The sequence below is a fragment of the Myxocyprinus asiaticus genome, chromosome 29 (assembly GCF_019703515.2).
Source record: "Myxocyprinus asiaticus isolate MX2 ecotype Aquarium Trade chromosome 29, UBuf_Myxa_2, whole genome shotgun sequence".
Lineage (NCBI taxonomy): Eukaryota > Metazoa > Chordata > Actinopteri > Cypriniformes > Catostomidae > Myxocyprinus > Myxocyprinus asiaticus.
Window position 1 is genome coordinate 8,350,768 of NC_059372.1, and position 20,398 is coordinate 8,371,165.

At 39.5% G+C, this 20,398-nt stretch overlaps 2 protein-coding genes across 3 annotated transcripts; both read left to right on the forward strand.

Annotated features, from left to right (window-relative positions):
* The first annotated feature begins 1,806 nt into the window (after nucleotides 1-1,806).
* Nucleotides 1,807-10,046, forward strand: LOC127420537 (protein SOGA3-like). Its single transcript, XM_051662901.1, has 6 exons — nucleotides 1,807-2,693; nucleotides 4,045-4,269; nucleotides 4,916-5,074; nucleotides 5,169-5,234; nucleotides 7,863-9,095; nucleotides 9,903-10,046. Exons 1-6 carry the CDS (start codon nucleotides 2,043-2,045, stop codon nucleotides 10,011-10,013), a joined length of 2,445 nt encoding a protein of 814 aa, XP_051518861.1. The 5' UTR covers nucleotides 1,807-2,042; the 3' UTR covers nucleotides 10,014-10,046.
* Nucleotides 10,047-10,054: 8 nt separating this feature from the next.
* LOC127420541 (uncharacterized) lies at nucleotides 10,055-19,527 on the forward strand. 2 transcript variants are annotated; one of them, XM_051662906.1, is made up of 6 exons: nucleotides 10,055-10,512; nucleotides 14,420-14,639; nucleotides 16,348-16,737; nucleotides 16,986-17,053; nucleotides 17,264-18,098; nucleotides 18,427-19,527. In XM_051662906.1, exons 2-6 carry the CDS (start codon nucleotides 14,496-14,498, stop codon nucleotides 18,622-18,624), a joined length of 1,635 nt encoding a protein of 544 aa, XP_051518866.1. In that variant the 5' UTR covers nucleotides 10,055-10,512; nucleotides 14,420-14,495; the 3' UTR covers nucleotides 18,625-19,527. The 2 variants fall into 2 exon arrangements, with proteins under 2 accessions (XP_051518866.1, XP_051518867.1); XM_051662907.1 differs by lacking the exon at nucleotides 10,055-10,512 and adding an exon at nucleotides 12,336-12,822.
* Nucleotides 19,528-20,398: the final 871 nt, after the last annotated feature.

The following is a 20,398-nucleotide window of genomic DNA, read 5'->3' on the forward strand; positions in this document are numbered from 1 at the left end:
AGAAGAAAAGCAAAAAAAAAAAAAAATAGTAAATAGGAATATTGTTCTTGGATTTGTTGCTGTAGTCACACTATTGGCCTGTTCATGCATAACTGTGTAGGGGGAATGATCGATCTATCTACCTATCTATCTATCTATCTATCTATCTATCTATCTATCTATCTGTCTGTCTGTCTGTCTGTCTGATCTGTCTGTCTGATCTATCTGTCTGTCTGTCTATCTATCTATCTGTCTGTCTGTCTGTCTTTCTGTCTGTCTGTCTAATCTATCTGTCTGTCTGTCTAATCTATCTGTTTGTCTGATCTATCTGTCTGATCTATCTATCTATCTATCTATCTATCTATCTATCTATCTGTCTGTCTGTCTGTCTGTCTGTCATCCTAGTCTATCTATCTGTCTGTCTGATCTATCTATCTGTCTGTCTGTCTGATCTATCTATCTATCTATCTGTCTGTCTGTCATCCTAGTCTATCTATCTATCTGTCTGTCTGATCTATCTATCTATCTATCTATCTATCTATCTATCTATCTATCTATCTATCTATCTGTCTGTCTGATCTATCTGTTTGTCTGTCTGATCTATCTGTCTGTCTGATCTATCTATCTATCTGTCTGTCTATCTGTCTGTCTGTCTGTCTGATCTATCTATCTATCTATCTGTCTGTCTGTCATCCTAGTCTATCTATCTATCTGTCTGATCTATCTATCTATCTATCTATCTATCTATCTATCTATCTATCTATCTGTCTGATCTATCTGTTTGTCTGTCTGATCTATCTGTCTGTCTGATCTATCTATCTATCTGTCTGTCTTTCTGTCTGTCTGTCTAATCTATCTGTCTGTCTGTCTGATCTATCTGTTTGTCTGATCTATCTGTCTGTCTGATCTATCTGTCTGATCTATCTATCTATCTATCTATCTATCTATCTATCTATCTATCTATCTGTCTGTCTGTCATCCTAGTCTATCGATCTATCTATCTATCTATCTGATCTGATCTATCTATCTGTCTGTCTGATCTATCTGTCTGTCTGATCTATCTGTCTGTCTTTCTGTCTGTCTGTCTAATCTATCTGTCTGTCTGATCTATCTGTTTGTCTGATCTATCTGTCTGTCTGATCTATCTGTCTGATCTATCTGTCTGATCTATCTATCTATCTATCTGTCTGTCTGTCATCCTAGTCTATCGATCTATCTATCGATCTATCGATCTATCTATCTATCTATCTATCTATCTATCTATCTATCTGTCTGTCTGATATATCTATCTATCTATCTGTCTGTCTGTCTGATCTATCTGTCTGATCTATCTGTCTATCTATACAGTTTATCAAATAAAATTATAAACTTTAAAATAAAATTGACAGAAACGACTTCAGAGTGAAAAATGAGAAACAGGGTTCTCACACTTCCTGCAGTATATCATTGGTTACGTCAGCTCATGAATATTCAACGCCTCTGCCTCGCGTGCCTAAGCAGTGCCTGGTACCCTCGAGCTGCCAAATGTCCTACAGTACTCACACAGGAAATAAAAACAAGTACAGGTTCTTATGCAGGTAAGAAAGTATCTACTATTCTTGAAGAATAACTCAAATTAAAATTGCAACAAAGATGCAACCATTCTAATATATCTTTATTTTATTTGCGCATGCTTTTAAGATTAACAGCGTCCAGTGAAGTATCTTAATCCGCAAATTCTCAACTACAAGGCTCATCACATTTTTAATCCAATGTAGCTTACTGTGCTGGATGTAATAACTTTCTTTAATCTTACTCGTTCATACTTTTTACGTGCAGTGGATTCTCCTTTAAACGACGAACAAAACGTTTTAAGAGTCATGGAGGATATTGACAGCAATTAACATTTTTTGTTGATCGTTCTTCCCCTAAAAAAATGCTGTTCTATAATTGCCTTGAATGTGGTTTTCAATGCATACTGGATTATAATTATATACAATTCTATTAATGGTCCTAATTACATTTTCCCCCTCTCATAAATGAAATAAGCCACTTAAAGTGCTGTTGGAGGTCCTTTATATGACATGAAGAGCTTCGCCGCAAGTGGCGCTGCGGATTTTCCACCATCCGCGGACAGAAGCGAGGGGAGGAGGCGATCGCGCTCTCCATCAACCGCACAAACACACTCTAAACCGGCCTCCAAACCCAGCGACAGCCGCACCACACCATCCACTGCGCCAAAGCTCGGAGGTAAAGCCGGCAAAGGACCTGAGGGAGAGCAGGCGGTCCAAGAGGGACGTGTGGTGAGAGTGAGAGGCGCGGCAGCTGTTCGTGGTGCTGAAACAGATGCGGTTTGGGGAACTGAGGAGAGGATTGATCGCCCTCCACCACCGGACACGCGTCGTTCGCTGCGGTTAACGTGCATCAAGAGAGATTCGTCTGCGGAGCTGTCCAACGGTGTTGTGAGGGGGACAGAGGCCGCTGCAGGAGGAGAGGACGTGGGCTGTAGGCCGGCCTTCTGGGGCGGGGGCTGTTTGCAGTCGGAGATCATCCAGTATCACATCAACAAGCGCTTGAAGAAAAGCGGCAGGATGCAGCGCAAAGCATCAGGAGACACGCAACCCATACCGGCCGCGGCACAGGCCACGAGCGTTGCCGCCGAGCCCGTGACACAGCAGAATGAAGCCCTACAGGACGAGATCGACAGATTAGAAGAAGAAAACGAGGATCTTAAGGTTTGTTTGCGATTCTTGAGAAAATGTCTGGCCTAAAGATAGACAGACAGACAGGTAGATCAGATAGATAGATAGATAAGACAGAGAGTTAGACAGAAAGACAGAGAGACAGATAGATAAATATACAGATAGATAAGGCAGAGAGAGAGTTAGACTGAAAGATAGATAGATAGATAGATAGATAGATAGATAGATAGATAGATAGATAGATAGATAGATAAGACAGAGGGAGAGTTGGACTGAAAGATAGATAGATAGATAGATAAGACAGAGAGATAGATAGATAGATAAGACAGAGGGAGAGTTGGACTGATAGATAGATAGATAGATAAGACAAAGGGAGAGTTGGACAGATAGATAGATAGATAAGACAGAGGGAGAGTTGGACAGACAGATATATAGATAAGACAGAGAGATAGATAGATATCTAGATAGATAGATCAGACACAAATAGATAGATACCAGCAGTCATATCACCCTGTAGCTCAAGACTGGTTGCCCACTGAAGCTAAGCAGAGCTGAGCCTGGTCAATACCTGGATGGGAGACCTCCTTGGGAAACTAAGGTTGCTGCTGGAAGAGGTATTAGGGAGTCCAGCAGGGTGTGCTCATGCTGTGGACTGTTTAGGTCCTAATGCCCCAGTATAGTGATGGGGACACTATACTGAAAATAGGCACTGTCATTTGGATGAGATGTTAAACCAAGGTCCTGACTCTCTGTGGTCATTAAAAATCCCAGGATACTTCTTGAAAAGAGTAGGGGTGTAACCACTGGTGTTCTGGCCAAATATTGGCCCTTATCAATCATGGCGTCCTAATAATCCCCATCCATTAATTGGCTCTATCACTTTACTCTCTCCTTGCCACCAATAGCTGGTGTGTGGTGAGTGTACTGGCGCACTATGGCTGCCGTTGCATCATCCAGGTGGATGCTGCACACTGGTGGTGGTTGAGGAGAGTCCCCTGTTCACTGTGTAAAGCACTTTGAGTGTAGTGTCAGAAAAGTGCTATATAAATGTAACGTTCATTCATAAATAGATAAGACAGAGAGAGATGGACAGATAGATAGATCAGAGAGAAAGTTAGACTGATAGATAGATATGATAAACAGACAGAAATGTACCTAAAATCAAATTCAAGCTATAGGTTGACATGGACTAATTTGACATGTATCATTTGTGATCAGAAGGTCAGCTGGAAATGTTAAGTGTGCATGATTTATCAAAATACAATATGTAAATACAGAGACCTATTTTGCATTGGTCTGCAGTAATGACAGAATAGAAAGTCTGACAAAAGGGCTTTTCTCTATAATTAAGATTTTCTTAATGAGCACACTCTGGTTGTCTTAGAATGAGATCGAGGAGATGCGGACGGAGATGGAAGAGATGCGCGACACCTTTTACGAGGAGGACACCTGTCAGTTGCAAGACATGAGGCGTGAGCTGGAGCGCGCAAACAAGAACTGCCGCATCCTTCAGTACAGGCTCCGCAAGGCCGAACGCAAACGCCTACGCTACGCACAAACAGGAGAAATTGACGAGGACCTCCTGAGGAGCTTAGAGCAAGATTTGAAGGCAATAACAGATGTTCTTATCTTAAAATACATGCCATGAGAAAGTGTGAATGTCTGCGATGTTTTTTCCCCACACTCATAGACCTATTTTTATAATGCTTTTAAAAAATATATTATTAACTTGTCAGTTAGGTGATGCTTCTCTCAAAAGCAACTTAATGTGCTCTTGTAACAAGAGATAATTCCAGCCATTCCAGATGTGTTTGACTTTCTTTTTAGAAATGCTGAAGATTTCTAGAAGAATATCTCAGGTCCATACAATGCAAGTGAACAGTTACAAAAACTTTTAAGCTGGTCTGTTCTCACCCAAAAATGATTGGATCGCATCGGAAGACATTGATTAAACCACTGGAGTCTGATGGTTTACTTTTATGCAGCCTTTATGTGCTTTTTGAGCTTCAAAGTTCTGGTCACCATTCACTTGCATTGTATGGACCTACAGAGCTGAGATATTCTTCTAAAAATCTTTGCTTGTGTTCTGCAGGGGAAAGAAAGTCATACACATCTGGGATGGCATGAGGGTGAGTAAATGAGAGAATTTAAATAACTGGGTGAATTATCCCTTTAAGCGTTTTGCTTAATTGATAGCTCATGAATCAACAGATCAGATCTTTTAACAAAGTCTCACCTTGACATTTTTTTGAAAGGTTGCCAAGGATGTGTCTGTGAGACTTCACCATGAGCTGGAGAATGTAGAGGAAAAACGAACAAAGACAGAAGAAGAGAATGAGCGACTGAGACAGAAACTGATTGAGGTGGAAATCACCAAACAGGCTCTGCAAAATGAACTGGACAAAGCCAAAGAGGTACAGTAGGCCCACAAACACTGAGACCTAATAATTTATACTCATATTCAGGCACACTTGATTTCAAGCATTCATGCAAGTTCTTTTTGTCTAGTCTCAAAAACGAAGAGGAAGCAAGGATGCACAAAAGCCTGAAAGGAAGACTCAGACTCCTACAGAGGTGAGCTCGAAACATTGTTCTTCTCTGAAACCAGTAATGTGTCCTTGAGGGTTGAAACGAAAGCTAAGCAAACAGACAAAGAAAAACAACAAAACAATTATGTGTCTGTATTTCAATTAACCTATACGGGAGACCAGGGCTAGTTGTCACACTATTTACTCAGGTGAATATTTCTCAGGGTAAGTTTATTTTTGAAAGCCAATTTCTGCATGGCCACACACCTTCAAGTCTTGGCTACATAAAAGTTTTTTAAAAAAATAAAAAAACAGTTAATTGAACGCATTGACCTTTTGTGACAACTTTCCCCAAGAGCAGGGCATGTTGTCACACTATATGGGGTACGTTTTCGCAATGCAACCTGCCATTAAACCAGTGGCGTACTGTAGGTTTCATGTGAACATTGGGGGATTGATGGGGGAACGTGTCCCCACCATCACAACCACAAAATCGACGCCTCTCTTTAAATCTACACCTGCCTTAAACAGCCTATTTTAGGCTTTTCAATGAAAAAGCCTAAAATAGTAAACAAAAAATAAGAAAAACAATAATGAGGCACAAATAGATTCATGAAACAACAAAAATGGAAAAGTTAACATACAAAAATATCAAAACATTGTTTTGGCCAACATATACTGTTATGGATAAATTGTATAAATGTATCACATTTAAAGGTGCACTCAGTAATTATTTTTAATTTGTCATCTTGGACTTACACTGACACCTAGAGGCCTGGATGCAGCATCATTCAAACACAGCAGTTTTCAGTTGCCAATAGGGATGCACCGATCCGATATCTGGATCGGTATTGGCTCTGATACTGAAGCTTTTAGACAGATCGGGTATCGGTCTGACGAGCCCGATCCAAATCCGATACGGTGTGTTAATCATGTTCATTACTGTCAAGCTCCAAAAATGACATAAAAGAACCATAAAAACACAGTTAAAGCAGTTCATATGACTTGTGCATTTTATTCAAAGCCACTTGAAGACGTGCAATAGCTCTGTGAATCACAAAAGGCTGTGTTTAATAAGTAAATATATAGTATGAGCAGCACCAGCGCGTTAGTGAATGCTGCTGCTCTGTTGACACAAACTCAAACACAGGCTCGTGATGCACTCGCGGCTATTTTTAGCCTTCACAGCGGTGCGCAATATTTGAGCGCTACTCAAGAACAGCATCTCAGATGTAGATGCTCAACAGTTCGGTTCATTTATAATATGCATTTAGAACAGCACCGGAGGTGCATTTGACCAGAATTTGAATAAGAAGCGAATTAAACTAGTGTGAACTTGCCTACAAAAAGACACATACAGGACTTCCTGGAGAGTTTAGAAAAGCATGAGGGTTTAAAAAGTGCACGATTTAAATATATTACTGTTGTATTTAAAATTAAAAGTCAGTAATAATAATATTAATAACAATTTATTATTATTATTATTATTATTATTATTGTCATCATTAGTATTTGTTTACAATTTATAACAGTATTTAAGTTGAATGGGTTCCAAAAAATAACTGTGTGAATGAAAAGTGGACTGATGTCTTACAACTAAATTGAACAAAAAATAAATCTGAATCCTTTAAAGTCCAGATGCAAGTTGAAACATTTCTGAAAAAAAAAAAAAAAAAAAAAAAAAAAGCACAAATAAAACACTGGTTTCTTTTCTACTGAAAACTTGAAGACTGGAATTACTGTTAATTTTGCTGCTACATTATCCACTATACTAGTGAATAATAAAGTGTTTCTTAATAAGCTATACATTTATATTGAAATAATGTGTAGTTAGAGGTTTGTGTTTCTTTACATATGAAAGAGTACTCCCAATTAGTTCCACACAATAATTCAAAGATATTCTAAACTGATTATGCAAAAAAACAACACTGGTATCGGCTTGGGATCGGTATCAGCCGATACTGAGATTTCCGATATCGGAATCAGATCGGAAGAGAACAAGTGGTATCGGTGCATCCCTAGTTACCAATGGCAATGTAGAAATTCACTATTCACAGTTAACTACGATTAACTGAATCCATGAGTTAAAGTGTCCAATAACAGGACGGTTACTATGATTGAGTAGTATTTGCATGGTCATGTGGTCCTAACATGGCGGCCCCCATGAGGGGACCCTTTCCATGTAGAATAAAACAGCTTTTATAAGATTCATTTAATTTGAGTGGTCATTAATTTATATGTATGTATAAATATATCTGAAAGTATGCCAATATGGTTTGATTATGTTCACTTGCTTACCAAAGAACTATTACAAAAACATGATGATAGTAAAAATTTACTTTGGTGAGCAGAATTCACAAAAAATATTCTAGTTTAACAAGTTTTAGAAGTAGGCATTTTAAGCCAATACACAAAACCTCTGCTAGAGAAAATACACATTTGCACAATTTAACTTTAGACTCCAAATCGTATCGTTACTAAGATATAGCCCTTGTGACAACTTCCCTGTGAGACAACTAGCCTCGTCCCCGTATTTCAATTGGTCCTTATAATCAATTTTTTTTTTCAGTTGCACGTATTTGGGATCTGCTTTGATACTCTTGTGTTTGGTGTAGAACTTTGCAGTATTGGTTCTGTTAAGCCCAAAAATGTGACGCAACCCTTCTGTCCTCAGGAAGATAATGAGGACTTGAAATGCCAGGTGGCATTCATTAAAGAGGAAGCGACATTAATGAGGAAGAAAATGGCAAAGATTGAGAAGGAAAAGGACCGCTTAGAACAAGAATTACAGAAGTATCACTCCTTCTATGGGGATCTGGACAGTCCCCATCCAAAGGGTGAAGCTGGTGGCCCTCCCACGACCCGAGAATCAGAGCTGAAACTCCGCTTGCGACTGGTGGAAGAGGAGGCCAACATCCTGGGGCGTAAAATTGTTGAGTTGGAGGTGGAGAACCGTGGCCTGAGAGCAGAGCTGGATGACCTTCGAGGGGACGAGACATCCAATGGGGGTCTATCTGGAGCTGAAGGAGGAATGGGGCGTGAACAGGGATCAGAGATGTCAGAGCTTAGGCAGCAACTACAGCTCGTGGAGGATGAGGCAGAACTTCTAAGGAGGAACCTGGCGGATGTAGAGGAGCAGAATAAGAGAGTGACATGTGAGTTCAACAAACTGCGCTTTAAAGAGGGCACAAGGCATACCTCAGGTGGCAATTCATTGGGCGGCACCAGTGGAGCGGGAGATGGCTCCAAAGCCGAGGCATTGCAGGAGGAGCTCAAGGCAGCTAGAAAACAGATCAACGACCTGAGCGGGAAGGTGATGCAGCTTCAATACGAGAACCGAGTGTTGCTTTCCAACGTGCAGCGATATGACCTAGCATCGCACCTTGCCGTCACACAACGGGACAGTGACGCAGAGAGTGACAGTGGTCCTGGAATTGGAGGGCGTAGAGGAAGCGATGAGGACTCGTCTTCCTCTCGCCTCCCTCCCCATCGTAAACGCGAGGGTCCTGTCGGTGGAGAAAGTGACTCGGAGGAAGTCTGCAATGCTCGTTGCCTCACGCCAACTCGCCCTCTGTATTCACCTGACTCAGCACGCCTCCTTTCTCGCTCTATACGGGACAGGCAGCAGATGATTGACATCCGTGCCGAAGCAGAGCGACTGGGACGAACCATTGACCGGCTCATAGCCGACACTAGTACAATCATAGCGGAGGCACGGGTGTTTGTAGCTAATGGGGATCTTTTTGGTCATATGGAAGATGATGAGGATGGTGGCCGGATAAGGGAGCATGAGCTACTCTACCGCATTAATGCTCAGATGAAGGCCTTCAGGAAGGAGCTACAGGGGTTTATAGACCGACTTGAAGTTTCAAGACCTGAAGAAAGAAATTCAGAAGAACCGTTGTCTGTGAGTCTGACAAGAGTCTGTGCGTCTATGTGAAACAAGAGTAATAGTATGTTTGATTGTATGATGTAGAAAAAGAAAGTTCACCCAAAAACTATGAGTAAATGTCATTTACTCACCCTAATGCTGCTTCAAACCTGTATAATGTTCTGTCTTAATTGGAACACAAAAGGAGCTGCTGTTTTCCATACAACAAAAGTAGACAGTAACCAGTGGCTGTCAAGCTCCTAGAAGGACAAATAATGCACCATAAAAGAAGTCCCTATGAATCTTGTGTTATATTTGAGGTCTGCTAAAGTCATAGGATAGATTTGTGTGATACACTTAACAGACCGAGAATGAATTTGTTATTAAAGGAATATTCCGGGTTCAATACAAGTTAAGCTCAATGGACAGCATTTGTGGCATAATATTGATTACCACAAAAACAGTTTGGTCTCAACAACAGTTTGGTCTCAACCCTCATTTTCTTTTAAAAAAAGGAAAAAAATTGGGTTAGAGTAAGGTACTTACAATGAAAGTGAATGGGGCCAATCAATAAACCATCCATAAGACAAATTTTGGATGACATAAGAGTGAGTAAATGATGAGAGAATTAAACTTTTTTGGGTGAACCCTCCTGAGTGCTTTTAACATTTAGCAAACTAGCAAGCATAAATTTGTGGAATGCTAAGATTATATAAACTATGCAAAATTAAAAATGTTGATGGCCATAATATCTTAACCGTTCTCTCTTTCTCTCTGATCCTGTCTTCCCACTCACCCCTGTTTTTAATGGATGTTTGTTAATACTGTTGGTTAATCACCCAGATGTTTCAGCCCATCATTTTATTCATCCTCATTCTAGTGTTGTTCTCCTCTCTCTCGTATGCCACCATTTTTAAACTCGTATTTCTTTTTACCCTCTTTTTTGTCCTGTGATTACCATCCATCCACTCCTAGCATAGTTTTGCCCTTTTGTTTTCGTTTGTTTGTCGATGTTCTGTATGTCACCATGGTTGCAGAATCACAGGATGGTCACTTTCCAAGCACATGCTGCATGTTTAAGCACAGAAGTCTGTAAAACCTAAATTACCAAAAACCTGAGGACTGTATCACCTAAATCACATATATATGGCTGCCGATGGATCTACAGTTTTTATTTGCCACTAAGAACTACTATTAGACACACCAGGAAATATTATGCGCATTTCTCTGAAGACATCAGTACTCTACATTCCCTGGTGCCATTGGAAACTACAATACCCAGAAGACATTTCTTTCATTAAGGACTACGGCTATCAGACCACATATAGACGATTGCTGTGTATTTGCCACCAAAGACTTGAAACAAAATATGCAACTGCGATTTACCACTAAGAGGCACATTAACACATTACCCAATCAACTGAAAACCATTGTCTGACAATTACATCCCAAGGTGAGAATTCCACCTAATGGCATACAAATGTTTGGTCAGAAAGGATATACATACAGTGGCAAGAAAATGTATGTGAACCCTTTAATTGGTCATAAAATGTGATCTCATCTTCATCAAAGTCACAAGTATAGACAAACAAAATGTGCCTAAGCTAATATCACACAAACAATTATAATCATTTAAAATCTTCATTGAACACATCCCATTAAACATTCACTGTGCTGTGGGAAAAGTAAGTGAACCTTTGGATTTAAAAACTGGTCGATCCTCCTTTGGCAGCAATAACCTCAACCAATCGTTTCCTGTAGTTACGGATTAGACATGCACAACATTCAGAAGGAATTTTGGACCATTCTTCCTTACAGAACTGCTTCAGCTCAGCCATATTCTTAGAATGTCTGGTGTGAACGGCTCTACTGACGTCATTCCACAGCATCTCTATTGGGTAAAGGTCTGGCTCTGACTGGGCCACTCCAAAAGGTGGATTTTCTTTTTTTAAAGCCATTCTGTAGTGGATTTACTTCGATGTTTAATTTCATTCTTTTTACCTCATTGAGCATTCTGAGAGTGTGCCCTTTGAGTTATCTTGGTAGAGCGGCCACTTCTTGGGAGAGCAGCCACAGTGCTAAATCGTCTCCATTTATAGACAATTTGTCTAACTGTGGACAGATGAATATCTAAGCTCTTCTAGGTAACTCTGTAACGCTTTCCAGCTTCAAGCAAAGCAACAGTTCTTGACTGTAGGTCTTCTGAGATCTCTTTTTTGCGAGGCATAGTCCATATCAGCAGATGCTTCTTGCTTCTTGTGAATAGCAAACTCAAAATGTTTGAGTGGTAAGTCAAAGCAGCTCTAACCCACACCTCCAATCTTGTTTCATTAATTGGATACCAGATTTGCCAACTCCTGACTCTATCTTTTGCTGACGTCATTAGCCTAGGGGTTCACATACTTTTTCCAACCTACACTGTGAATGTTTGAATTATGAATTCAATATATACAAGAACAATACAATAATTTGTGTGTTATTAGTTAAGACAGATTATGTTTGTTCATTATTGTAATTTTGTAATATTGTAACCAGATTAAGACAAATTTATAAATGCAGGTAATTCCAAAGTGTTCACATCCTTTTTATTGCCAATGTATAACATGTTAAAGGGATAGTTTACCCAAAAATGAAAATTCGGTTAGCATTTACTCCCCCTCATTTTGTTCCACCATTTGACTTTCTTCTGTGGAACACAAAAGATGTTAGGCAGAATGTTAGCCTCAGGCACCATTGACTTTCATTGCATTTTTTTTTTTCCATAAAATGAAAGTAAATGGTGACTGAGACTGAACATTCTACCTAACTTTTAATTTTGTATTCCACAGAAGAAAGAAAACCATGTGCATTTGGAATGAAATGAGGGTGAAAAAAAGATTTTCAATTTTAGATAAACTATGCCTTTTTACACCTCTCTCCTCCTTTTGCAACATTGTTGTTTTTTGTTCGCATATGCTAATGTGCCCAGAAACTATTTGAGTCTGCGGGCAATAGTAGGGCAGAACTGACACCTGTATGTTTACTGCGAAACAACCACATGTGTCAAATATATACATGCCAAAATGAGCGTGAGGCGCCCATTAAGTACCGCGGGCAGCACACTTAGTATGCTCTAATTCTATCCGATGGCATCTTAAAAATAAAATGAACAGAGTGTTTTGAGGGTCACAAATAGTTTTTTGCCATTGGCGTTAATAGAAGGTGAAACAACTGGAATGAAAGTCACAAGACCGCAATCTGCCAAGTCCTAAAAGCAGACTAGCAACAGCTTCACAGAGGTGGGGTAGAAGAAGTGGGCATTTCAAAATAGCCATGTAAACAACATGTAAACACTCTCCCTCTGTCTTTGTAATTTTAACCGGGAATGTGGGTGACGACAGTCTCTTGCATGAAGACCACGAATGCTGGAATAAATCTGACATTATGACACCGGACACCCGCCGGGTCTGACGTGGCAGGGTTGAATACTTGAGAATCACTATAAAGCCCAGGGGCCCCTCAGGACTAGGAGTTGTTTACCCTGAGACTGGACAGGACTGTAGCGCTGGATAGAGGAAAAATTATAAGATCCAATACGCAGGACTTTACGTCACAACAGGGGGCGCGAGTCTCTGGGCGTCTTTGGGGTGTTACGTGCCGCTAGAGTGGAGGTGCTGTCAAAGGGGTGGTGGAACTGAAACATACTCGTATTCTGGAGCATTCGAACTGGAGTTTTAGTTCATAAGAGGGATTTACTGGAGGAAACATTAGTAGGATTTAACTGGTAAGAGCCTAGAAAGTTTGTAGACAAGAACAAAACAGAAACTTTGTCTTTTAAACCAGTAATGGGGAGAAACTTAAACTGCAATGGTTTGGTTTGTTTGCTGAAGTAGAATTGTCTAAAGAAGAAAGTTTGTGGTGATTACATACAGAGGAGAGATGTGAGTATTTTACGGATGTTGACATAAATTTGCCAACAGACTCTTATGAAGCTTGTTAACTTTTCTTCTGAATCATATAACTTGGACTGACAATGTTGGATAGATTAGATAACATTAAGATTGTGGTTGATAAATCCTCACTGGTCACACTTTACACTACTTTGTTCATTTTTTACTGTGTATCGAGTAATATGATAAAATGTAATTAAAATGATAAAATAGTGAAATAATAACATTTGTAATATTTATACACTTAAATACTTTAATTTTAATTTATTCTTTAATTTTTTCAAAAGTAATCTAAAAAAATAGACTTCAAAAGAGCAATACTAACACAACATGTATGTAAAACTTTTGAGGAGCTGTCTTTAAATACATGTATTACTTTATTATGACTGCTGTGCTTAATTTTCATGTAGTACGTTACAAACACATTGTAATGTAAACTGATACTCTATCATCTAGCTATTCTTTTTACTTTACGATACATAGTTACAGAGTTTATATATATCCATCTTAACTTACGTCACATGGTGGTACATTCTGGCAATTTCGTGAGAGTTCAACCGGGTGTCATGTTCCGTGATGGCCGACAACTCCATCCTTAATTCCTGTCGTAAATCAAAGTTGCGTTACAGAAAATCTCAGTGACGTGACCATGGAAAGGACGTAGCTATTCTGAGCTCATCCAAACAGGTAAAAGTTTCTGCACTTGCAGGGAACTTTGACCTTGTCTTTAATGCAAAAGAAGTGCTGGTGGGTGGTATAGCCTAGTGGTTAAAGATCAAGGCTGGTGATTTAAAGGTTGTAGGCTCAAACCTTGAAAGGGTTACCCAACTTTTCACCATGCTGTCTTGATCAAGACACCTGAGGTTGTTCCAGGGAGACTATCCATATTATAAGTCTACTGTAAGTCACTTTGCATTAGGGAATCTTCCAAATAACTTTTTTCCATCATAATCTTGTACAGAAAAAGTGCCTTTAGGTAATTAGAGCAAGTCTAAAGAAGCTGGAGTCTGAAGAACATGCTGACAATTTCAACAGGTTTGAAGGATGGGGAATGCATATAGGGTTAGGTCAAGGCAGGTGGCCAGAGCAAATAAAAATCAGATTTTTGTTTCCTGCCATACACCATTAGATATTTCAAAGGATGTTAGGAAATTTGGTAATGATAAACTCAGGAAGACATTCAGAAGAAGTTAAGATTCATTACATAACCTCATGCTGTAGCACCGAAAAGCAATCCAGTAAATTTTTTTCCATGGTCACTTAATTCCTTGCAATCAGTATTCATAAGTTTCTGTATAGTTTACTGAACTGTTATGGCTACGGAAAGGGATTGTTCACCCAAGCATGAAAATTGTCATTTACTCATCATTTACAAAGAATGCAATTAATAATGAATGTTCTTTTGTTTTTTGTTTTTTTGTCTTCATAAAGATATTGGTGGACTGTGTGGTCACTTCAGTAACATTTCAGTTGGAATAGCAGCAGAAGTTTCTGAGCACATAAAGGAATGGCCGCACTGGAATTGCACTGTGGGCCGGATCCTGGGGGTTGTGGGTGGGGTGGAGAGAGAGTTGACCTGCTGGACAGTTTTGACTCTGAGATGCAAGAATGGGAAGATCAGCTTCAGGAAATGCAGAGGAAGATTGAAGAGGTGAGAGAAATATTTAACTGCAATGTTATCAATCAAATTGACATAATGAGTCTATACTGTACATACAGGGGCATCCAAAAGTCTGAGACCACATTGAAATTGTGGGATTGTTTTCCCTTTAAATCTGAAAAAAGTGTATTTTAAACAATTTAAAACAAAGCTAACAGGGAAGAAATATTAAAGATTCTACACTATTTTTAGGTCACTAATTAAATGTTAGCAAATTTGTGACATTGTTAACTCCTTTGTACAAAAAGTCAAATTACCTTGCTTTGAAACATTCTCAGATCATTCTGGGATAACATGGATCATGAACTTTTGAACAGACTTGTGAAGTCCATGCCAGCTCAAGTGTATGCTGTCATTAAAGCAAAAGGGGACATAACAAAAACTAAGAAATTCATGTAAATTTTTTGTAAATCAATGTTTCACTAAAATTGTAATGCTGAATATATAAATTGTAATTATTTTATTTATTTGTATTATTTTATTTAAAAAAGGCAAATATACATATGTATATATCACTAAAATAAATATCACTGTATATCACTAAAATACAAAGCTTGTCTATCCCATTAACTCAAAATGCAGATCCTTTGATTATATCATTGTATACATAAAAAAATAAATTATGCTTTTTGCCTTTCAAACATACCAGAATGTGTGGCAACACTTTGAGTCTGCATGCACCAATGTCCATGAAGTAACATTTGTTGTTGTTGTTAGAGGGATGTGATTGGCTGAAAAGATCTTGACCGCCTGTTGTCTAAGTTGGCTGCATTTCTTGGCTATAATAATAGGTGCTTCTCTCTCGTCTGGAACCATGACTTTGACAGATGTCAACAAGCTTATTAAACCCAAAGGGAGAGGGGTTGCAGACTACCCAAACATTCACACGCAGTCTCTCTGTCTTTCACGCCAAAACACAGACTACGCAAGTTAATTACAAATTATGCATTTCTGCTGAAACAGGCCAAGCACACACACACACACACACACACATGTTGGTGCAGCTATCATTATGAGGACTCTCCATAGACATAATGATTTTTAGATTGTACGAACTATAGATTCTATCCCCTAAACCTAACCCTCACAAAAAACTTTCTGCATTTTTACATTTTCAATAAAACATTGTTTAGTATGTTTTTTAAGTGATTTAAATTATGGGGACACCAGAAATGTCCTCATAAACCACATTTATAGCATAATACCCTTGTAATTACCAGTTTGTAACCTAAAAAAAAAACCCTCTCCCTCTCACTGACCCCTTTCTAATAGAGAAACCTCATGCAGTGTCTTTATGCTTAGGCTGCATAACTAGTCCACTAGTCCATGGCTTGTGTATTTTTTTGGTTTGGCTTGTTTATCTATTGGTTATACAAGAATACAGTTTTCTCCCTTTGGAAGAAATCCTTATAATGTCTCAAAGGGACCTCAGATTGCCAAGATACTAAAGTCTGCAATCAAAAGTCAGATTTCAATATATCATCAAATTCTTCCAAGAACAAATTATCTTAGTGATGCTATCCACATTCATTTTTATTGCTTTATACTCTTATTGTATGTCAACATTTGCCTCATTTGTTCAGAAACATCTGAGACAAGTTGACTCCTGAGCTCCATGTCTCCTGAGCTATGAAAGAGCAATACAGTTTTCTTTTCCTCTCAATGTTATGTCTCTTTGTGTATTGTGATTATATTTCAGTTGTATAATGAGGTCAAAGCACGAAGAGAGGCCAACGAGACCAACACAAACAATCTCACCAACAACAAAAGCCTTGACATTACCTTGCTTCCTGTCAACCAAGCCAGTGGTTATCCATCTGGTCGCCCCGACAACAACCTCCCAGTTCGTCAGTCCAATGGAGTTCGAGGTGATCCTTCAGTTATGAGAAGCTTTGGGTTTCACCATCCCAGCAATTACTGTAATGGCTCCAACAATTACATGCTTAATCCACTAAGCAATGGCAGCCATAACCCTAACAGTTGTCATAATATTGACAACCAGGACACCACACTAGATATCCTCAACCGATACCTCCAGCAGGGGACACAATTGGGAAATAAACAAAGGAATCTTGGAGCTCCAAATACAGTGAGTATCTCTTTCACTATTGTTCAATCTTTCCTTCATCCAGCCCTGCTGAAAACAATAAAAACAGCTTAAACTAGTCTAAGATGGTTTTCTGGTCTCCCAGCCTGGTTTTATTGGGAAGTGGGCTATTGTCAGCTCGTCAGCTTGCCAACCAGCTGAACCAAAGATTTATCTTTTCACTTCTGCTAGAGAAATTCATTCACATTATTCTTTCATCTTTCTTCCTCCCCCTCTTTTTTGGGACTCAGAACACCAAGGTATATCCAGTTTCACACAGTTATCAGGACAGTATGAAGACAAACCCTGGGACAAACAGGTAAAGCCTTTCCTATCTAGACTGATCAGACTCATTTTTAACTCACATTGTCATAATGTATGTTCATAATAGGAATTGTTTATCTCTGTTACCTAATGACTTCCATGTGAAGGAAAACTAATGCCATCTGGTTGATGATTATTGACTAATGTATAGTGTTGGACCAATTCCCTTTTGTGATTACTTGATGTACCTGTCCCTCTGCCTCAGGACTGCCTCAGGCATAGTTGTGGAAGAGTTTGAGGAGGTTGAGAATAAGAACAAGAAATCAAGTCTGGATGAGTCTCAGGCTCGTCATGTTAGCTGGAAAGACCCGATTTCATCAAAAAACCTTCCCCCTAAATATTCAGCTTCTAAACAGCCAATTAAACAGAGAAATGCATCACCCGTACCCTCTCGTTCCACCTACCACGAGTCATCACAACAACCTGACAGGAAGTGTCTCTTGGTCGACAGGAAGTGTGGTAGTCCATCAGTGTTGCGTAAGTTTGGCGCTATGTTGCAGGAGAATGAGGGGAAAACCCTGATTGAGGATGGTCTCATGACCACTGTGATCTCTACTGAACCACCAAGGCACGCCAACACTCCCGTCTGCCAGAGCAAGTTCGACCCCAGGTGGACGTCCACACATGTGCCCATCCAGAAATGCATTTCAGACTGTGATGTACCTAAGGTGGAACTGGAGCCCGGCCAGGAACCTAGGGCAGCTGTTCCCCCTCAACATTTGCTCCAGAACAGAGACAGCGAGATGGTTGGCTCTGCTCCTGAGCAAAATGGCTTGGCCTTCAACCTAAGCCCTTCGCAGTCTCACCTAAAAGCAGGGTACCACAAAAAGGCTCCTGGACCTAAAACTCACAAAGCGGGCTTCCAGTATGAGGACCTATTCTCTGACTACTGGATGGTGGAGAGGATTCTGGGAGCAGGGTCTCAACATTATGGCAAGGTACACACAGGTCTCAACCTGGACCAGCTTCTGGAAATGATGGAGATAGAGAACAGTAGAAGTCAGATAACCACTGTCACCCAACAACTGGACACCAAGCAGGTGAGGAGGATATATAAATGTGTTCTGCACACACACTACATGTAAACTGGCTATAATGCAGTTTTTTTTTACACTTATTGGAGCCATGGCACTACTTGACAAGAAGGATATGAGTTGCTCCTACAGGGATCCAAATTTCAGTCTGGCCTACTAGTTGGGCCAGATCCCATCACCCTTTTTCTCCTTTTCACCGCCATTCTTTCTGCTTCCTCTGTCCTGTCAAATAAAGACAATATGCCCACATATTTATTTGTAAAAACAAGTATATTTACACAAAAATAGTTCATTTACACATACAGATACTTACATTAAAACTTTTTCCCTTTAGGTCATCCGCGAATCGTCTCCTGACCCCATCAAAAGCAATTTTTCTCGTCCTTCTCGGCCAGCCAATCAACGTCGTCCATCCAGATGGGCAAAGCATACTCCCGCAAGCAAAATCCCCCCTACGTCCTGCCCACCAAGCCCCAGTCTGAAAGCCAGACCATTTTTAAACTCCCTGCACACAGAAACTGTCATTATGTGACCAGGATTGAACAACCTCGAAAGGACACTTTTATCTCTGAACAGACATCTTGAATCTTGGATATTTTCCCAATGAACAAACCTTTCAACTTTGAACTTTTTGCAGAACATAAACTGCTTTCTTTTGTATGTAACGGTCATCACCCCTTCAAAAGTACCTTATTGCAGTCTGTAACCTCAGAAGGATACAGTTGTCTCATGAGTGCTTTTTGAAGTATTCTGGAAAGTAACCCTAGTGGACATTCTGTGACCTAGTAAACTTCTGTGCCTATATACCCATCATTTCCTTTCTCTCTTTTTCTGTCATTCTCATTCACATTTTTCTATAGGTTTTTTTTTTTTTTTTTTTTTTTAGTTTTATTTTTTATTATTATTTTACTGAGTGCTTTGTATACAGTGCATATCTTACAATGCCATGTAGGGAATTTTTTAATCATGTAAGCATGTATGCAACATACATAACATGTTTTTAAACAAACAAGGTAACCTAATATATTATGCATAATCTGTAAACGTGTGTGCAAATGTTTTGATGTCAAATCGCCATAAAGTCCATTTCAGTACTGCATTAGTGCTTCATAATATTGACATGTTGAAGTCATAATTGGCTCATAATGTGTTTTACAAGCCTTATTTGATGGTGCCTGATGTGGGCTGTGACTATGCGGTGCATGGCACCTTTTTTGAGGAAACAGGTCTGCATTTTATGGCCTTGTAAAATTGCCAAATAAACAAAGTGAATCTTTTAAGTTCAAGTAATCTGTGAAAATTATATCTTTTGATTGTATTATAATGAAGAAATGCTTTTGGAATGTTTAGTTAATGTTGTGATATGACCCTTACAATAATGTGATGCTTTTTGTGTTTTTCTTTTTCTGAATAATAAACGCAAGTGCTTTGAAGAGTCAGTGAAACTCTGGATTCTGTATGCTTCAGTGTTTCTGTATTTAGTGTCGCTTGCAAAGTCAAACATCACTAATATTATTGCTCATACTTCTTATGCCCAAAACTTCAGAACATAACTTGTAACCTGTGCAACCTGTGTTTTTATAACAATATACCTCAAATCATTGTTGATGAGAGGTTTACTTTTCTATTAATTTTTTAAGCAATTGGACTTACAGTCTGCAGCCCTTCGGACAATAAAATTGGAGGGGAAAAAATGCCAAAGACTTTAGATGAAGGATGGACCTGAGCCATAGGAATTGGAGATAGGCTGTTTTGACTTGGGCCCATAAGAAACAACTCAGAACACCCTAGCAACCACATAGCAACACACTAACAAACACTCTGAAAAACATCACAATCTAGCATCGTGGTAGCAAGTTTTGCATGGGCAAGCACCACACACATTTTCATAATGTCAAGAGTTTACTTTTTCTCAGTTTGCCTGAAAAGGGGCTAAAAATTTGCAACTCTTCCTATATTTTCACTTCCGTACAAAATTGAAAGCATACCTACTGTGTTTGAAGCTTCATGCCAACATAGTAAAGAGTCCTCTCTTTAATTAGCGCCTTGTTAGCAGTATTAACAGCATTAACATTGCCTTCACCCCATGTTGCTAAAAGCTACCAGGAAGCATCATATTCCCCATCCAAAGAGTCCTAATGTAACCCACTCTTACCCAGCATCCCTTTCTCTCTCAGTCCAGCTCTCTCGGTCACTCGACCCACAGCTGAAATGTTGCACCTGTGCCTGAAATAGGAAGCGTGACGTTGTTTTGGTGCCAGAAATCTTAGACATGACTGTGGAGGACATGAATGCAGAGCCAAGGG